The sequence below is a fragment of the Temnothorax curvispinosus genome, unplaced genomic scaffold (assembly GCF_003070985.1).
Source record: "Temnothorax curvispinosus isolate PA1 unplaced genomic scaffold, ASM307098v1 QBEX01005374.1, whole genome shotgun sequence".
In the NCBI taxonomy this organism is placed as follows: domain Eukaryota; kingdom Metazoa; phylum Arthropoda; class Insecta; order Hymenoptera; family Formicidae; genus Temnothorax; species Temnothorax curvispinosus.
In genome coordinates, this window is record NW_020215154.1 from 1 (window position 1) to 5,991 (window position 5,991).

The 5,991-nt window shown below is 56.5% G+C and overlaps 1 protein-coding gene across 1 annotated transcript; it reads right to left on the bottom strand.

Moving 5' to 3' along the window:
* Positions 1 to 753: 753 nt before the first annotated feature.
* On the bottom strand, positions 754 to 1,389 carry LOC112454810. Its single transcript, XM_025016404.1, has one exon. It carries the CDS (start codon positions 1,387 to 1,389, stop codon positions 754 to 756), a length of 636 nt encoding a protein of 211 aa, XP_024872172.1.
* Positions 1,390 to 5,991: the final 4,602 nt, after the last annotated feature.

Consider the following 5,991-nt stretch of genomic DNA (forward strand, 5'->3'; position numbering starts at 1 on the left):
CTGATATAATACGATCTGTACAGTAAGTTTCAAAAAAAGTTACAACAATCATCTTTTTTTTTGACGCGGGGAAATCTACTATTGGGATCCCGGGTCCGGTTTGCCCAGTAGCCCTCTCTATGGAGAGGGAAGACCCCTCGCCCCCGGAGAGAGGCGAAGGGAGTGCCGGATTTTTACCGGCTAAAACCCCGCGGGTATCCTTCACGGCGCGTTTCTTTGGTTAAGAGAGCGGGCCCCGGGTAGCGCAATGATTCGTCCGAGACCCCCCCCCCCGCGCCGCGCCCGATAGCTGGGCGCCTATCCCGGGGCGTTTAACGCCCCGCGGTCCTAACAAAGACCTAACTCCGCGTGGCGGGTTAAAGGGATACCCCTACCCGCCGACGCGGGTTATTGCGACAGTCGCGCGGTTACCTCGCCCGCACAATTGATCCTCCTGCAATATGTGGACTGGACCAATTCCTTACATATCCGATGTCGCCCCCGAGTGGGGGCCAAACTCCAGCGTAAAGGAGAGGGGAGGACAGAGTCGCCGGGTGACGAGCGCGGTGCTCTCACTTCTAAGAGGTGGGGGGCAGGCCTCGAACGAGTCGTAAGGCCCGCAGCAACCGCGTCGCCCTACTAACGGATGTCCATCCCCCACTCCCTATCGTCATCCGTTCTCCTCGGTTGAGGAAGACGCTATAGAAGGAGAATGTCTGCCGCGTAATCGCGGCAGTCGCGGTCCTTCTTCGTAGCTGTCGCTGTCCGTCCCCATCAGGCAGAAGGCGGCAGCAGCGGCGGGGGTGACCACCGTCTCCGGCCTCCCGTTCTGTCACCCACGCCACAACGGAGACGCTGGCGTCGCGGCGATGGTGATTGTCCATCGCCGCCACTGTCCTCACTATCAGGAGGGGTAACCTCCCCCCTCTTGACGCGTTCAGCCGCCTTCTTCTGCGACATTACTCGGCCGCAGAAGGAGGCAAACGCCTTCCACTTGTCCTCCCCCCGGGGGCCGACCGCAGCTAGCAGTATAGCCTGGGGGGAGAGATCGTTCCCTATCGCTGCCCGGAGAACTCGGCGCTTCTCTTTCCACGCTGGACAATACTCCAGAGTGTGTTGCGCCGAGTTTACCTCCTCCGGGCAATGGTGGCAGCCGGTGGTGCGTTCTTTACCAATGCGACACAGGTACTCACCGAAACATCCGTGTCCGGTGAGCATCTGTGTCGCATAAAATGTTAGTCCGCGTCCCTTTCTCGCCACCCAGTCCCGTAGGACTGGCTGGACGGCTTCGCGTACCCTCCTCCCCGAGACTAGCCGAAGGTCTAGGAGCTTCTCACTCCACTCCTGAAAAAGGGTCTCCCTTTCCTGTAGCCTCAGCGCGGCCCTCGCCCTGGGTATAACAATACCCATCTCCGCCTGTATCTCATTTGTCAGCCGAAGGGTGTACCTTGCCTGGCATTTGGCGAGAAGATTGATAGGCAGAATACTGGCGAGGGCCGTCACCCTCACGTGCGAGACGGTCCGGTACGCCCGGGCTGCCCGGCTTGCAATGAACCGTTAGACAGCCACGAGCTGGCGGCAGAGGGTGGGGTTTTCCGCCACCCTTTCCGCCTATACGGGCGCTCCGTATAAGAGAACGGAGTGGACCGTCATTGCGTAGAGGCGACGAACGTGCCCGCCTGCGCCACCCAGATTGGGCAGCAATCTGGGCGGACTATTGGCCATAGTCTGGGCCTTTGGCACTGTTCGGGCAACGTGCTCGCTGAAGCTTCTGGCCTCGCCCAGCCACAGTCTCAGATATTTTGGAACTGAAGTTGGAACTGAATTGGGACGCGAACGCCCTCTATGTCCAGGCAGAGACCCCCAGGAGGTGCTTTCCGCAGAGCCCGCTCGGCCCCGGCAGGCATCATATTGTACCCTCTGGCGGGTTGAACCGGTATACCCGTCAGAATCCTACATGGCCTGCCAGGGCCGCGCCGTAGCCGGTTGAAGAACCAGCAGGCCTGGGTCTTCTGCGGGGCCACCCGGAGGCCCAACTGCCTGATTGCGCGCACCACCGTGGCTGCCGCCACGTTGGCCAGCCTAAGTGCTTCCTGCCATGTCTCCCCACCGACTCCCAGGTACACACACATCGTCTGCGTACTCAGACAACCAACAGCCGGCAGGGAGAACAGCCCGCAGGATCGAGTCATAGGCGATGATCCACAACAGGGGCCCCAACACAGACCCTTGCGGGACACCGCACCCCATGAGCTTGATCCCCTCTTGGTCCACGTACGTGAGCCCCCTATCCCGGAAATAATCGGCGATCACTCTAATTAAGTAGGGTAAAACGCCGAGTCTTAGTAGGGCCTCTCTTATCACCGGCCAGGGTAGGGAGTTGAATGCGTTGCGAACGACAAACCCCACGCCCAACGTTACCCCACCCTGGTCCGTGACCTCCTTCGTGCGGGAGACGACGCGAAGAATCGCGTCGATTGTCGATTTCCCCGCACGAAAGCCAAACTGGTCATCGGAGAGGCCCTGATCGTCCCTTCGATATAGGTGCTGGATGAGGCGTTCGGCGATGATTCTTTCAAAATTTTGACGACCTCGTCCAGCAAACATATCGGGCGGTACGCGAACGGGGAGTCCGTGGACTTTCCGGCCTTGGGCAGGAGCACCAAGCTGGCCTCCTTCCATTTCGCGGGGAATCGACCGGACTTCAGGCATTCGGTATAAATCCGCAGTAGCCTATCAGTCAGTCCCCCAGCGGCCAAGGTCCAAACCCTCCCGGGGATACCGTCAGGGCCAGGAGCGTTACCCATCCTGACCCTGCGGAGAGCTTGCTCCAACTCTTCCCCTGTGACCCCCAGCTCGCCGCTCCACTCCGGGACTTTAATCTCCGGAAAGTGGACGGTTCCTCCGTCGCCGGCAGGAAAGAGGGTGCCCACGATCCTGCCGAAAAACTGGGGGTCCAGGGATACTCCGTCAACGGAGGCGCCCATGGTCTCAATCGGTTGAGAACTAGTTTATATGCGCGCCGCTACGGATCCTCGTTGAGCGAGTGGAGGAGCTCCTCCCAGCTGTCCTTGGCCGCTCTAATCGCGTTGGAGAGGGCCTGGCGGGCAGCATGCCAGGCCTCTCCAGCTTCCTCTACATCACGGTTTCCATAGCCCGTCCTGGCACGGAGCCATTCCCTCATCCGATGAACAGACGTCCGCCTGAGTTCGGCGATGGCGTCCGTCCACCAATATGCAGCGCGCCTCGGGGGGAGCCTCTTGACGCGGGGCATCGCAGCGTCGCACGCTCGCGACATTACATCCCGCAATTGCTCGGCCTCCTCGTCGACATCAAAGGCCCTCCCCCGCGTCGGCGCGCGGTCTTTTTTCATCACCCCACGTGAGGCCAAGCACGGCCGCACGGAAATGATCCGGGCTCAATTTCTTGAGGGCTCATCTCCGCTTAAACTTCTGAGCGTCCTGGCGTCGGGCCCGCACTGCCGGGGAGGCGGCGCCGACCATCACCTCAATGTAGCGGTGGTCGGACAAGGTCTCTAGACCCTTTGCCACCTCCCAGCCACGTATCAGGCGCGCGGCAGGGGGACTTGCCAAGTCAGGTCGACAATTAACGACCCCTGCCGGCGCACGCATGTGGCCTCGCGTCCTGTTTTCACGATACACAGGCCGAGGCCCGACGCCCACCCCTCCAAGATACGACCCCTTAGGTCCGCGGCGGGGGAACCCCAAAGTGGGTTTTTGGCGTTAAAATTCCCCGCCACGATAACCTGACGGGGCGGTGAGCGGAGGTGCCTGCGCACGCACAAATCTAGCTCGTGCAGCACCCCCTCGAACTCGGCCCGGTCTCTATTTGGAGTGTAAACGCTCACCACGAAGATGAGCCCCCATCTAACTACGACAAACCCGCTCCTCGTCTCGCATCTCGAGCAGGGGGGATTGCGGCAGGTCCCTTCACGTTATGGCAGCGGAGCCTGTGTCGTCCACGGCCCAGCAAGGGTGGTTTGCCGGGACCGTGTACGGCTCCGCCACCACTCCCAAACCACACCCGCGCTCCGCCATAGTGTGTCAAACAAATCTTGGGCGGCGCGGGCGTAGTTTAGATTTGCTTGTAACAGACGGAGGGGGGGGCATTATTGTTGTGAGCTCTTAACGAGGTCCTTTCCTTCCGCCTCCATTTCACTTGACTCCTCTATAGCGAGAGGAGGAGCCGTGTTCTCTGAAGACTCTTGCGCGGGTTTCGCGTCTATTGGTTCCGCTGTATTCACCAGCGTCACTTTATGGTCAACAAGAGTTACCTCCTCCCTCACAGTAGCCTTGGAAGGGGCATTCTTCGTAACCTTCGTCGGGGGGGGGGGGTGACCGACGCCACCGACGGCTTGCCAACCTGCTTGCCAGCGTTATTTCCGGCCGGCTTCTTTGCAGAGGCTTTGCTCTTCCTCTTGTTCGAAGGTGGTAGAGGGGCTACGCCGTCGCCACCCTTCTTTCTAGCCTTAGGGGCTTCCTTTTCCTCTTACCGGCGTTTTGGCAGGATTTACTGCCGACTTTATGTTGGCATTGGCGCCCTGCTTCAGCGCACAGAATGCACCTTACAGGTGCCTCGCAGTTTCGGGCTACGTGACCGATTTCACCGCATCGGTAGCACATGCCCTTTCGATCGACTGCGCTTTGGCACTTGGCCCTCGTATGCCCAAGTTCGAGGCATTTGAAGCATTGCATCGGCTTTTTTTCTAGGAACTGAATTCCAGCCCTATTCCAGCCGATGCCAACCTTCGTTTCTTTCCCTATCCTATTTATAGCGATGAGGGGGCACTTTACCAGCACTGTATTCATGCCGTTGAGTGCCCGCCTCATAAAAAAAAATAAAGAAATAATTATACAAGAATTAGTACAAAAGAATGAGGAGTATAATGATAATATAGGTGGTAATAATGAGATATGTGATGGCAGAACTGGGGGCTGTTATTAATCGCAACCTGGTCAAACGGACCCTCTCCCGTGTACATATGCAATACGGCCGTGTGCGCAATACGCTGTATGCAATACGGCCGTGTGTGCAACACGGACGTGAGTGCAATACGGCCATGAGTGTAATACGGCCGTGTGTGCAATACGGTCGTGTGTGTAATACGGTCGTGTGTGCAATAAAAGCCATGTGTGCAATGCGCTGTGTGCAATACGGTCGTGTGTGCAATGTGCTGTGAGCAATACTGAGCAATACGGTCATGTGTGCAATGCGCTGTGTGCAATACAGCCATGTGTGCAATGCACTGTGTACAATACGGTCGTGTGTGCAATACGGTCGTGTGTGCAATGCGCTGTGTACAATACAGTCGTGTGTGCAATGCGCTGTGTGCAATACGGTCGTGTGTGCAATGCGCTGTGTGCAATACGGTCGTGTGTGCAATATGATCGTGTAGACAAAGCGACATGTGCGCAATAATGCCTGTAGCCAATTGCTCTGTGGGCAATTTGAAATGTGTGCTATCGGGATTGTGTGCAATGGGTGTGTGCAAACGAAGCTGTAGGCAATCGTTTTGTAGACAAACGGGACCCTCCCTATAATATATATGTGATCAAAAATTTCTTGATAATAACACATGCCCACAAAAAAAAGTATATTGCTCTGAGGTTGAAACCACATTATTCCTATGTATTTTGACCCGCTGAACACGAATCTGCAATAAAAAATAGGGGTCGCACAGTGGATTGCAGAGATAACCTCAAAAAACCGTAAAAAACACGTTTTTTAGTGGTAAAGGCTTAAAAAAAAAGAATATAATTTGTCTCAGGTCAAGACCAACCAGAATTTTATTGGTAAACGCACAAACACACTTGTGTCAGTCTTTCCTGATGTTTAGATTGAAGACAACAGCAGGCTGAAGGCGAATCTGAAGATGGTTATACCTCTGAGAGCGGGAAAATTTGGCAATACTCGCACAGTTATTGTCTGTAAGTCCAGTTTGGTGATCAGAAGATTTTATACTGTAAGGGAATGTAGTGACTGAAAACCTGC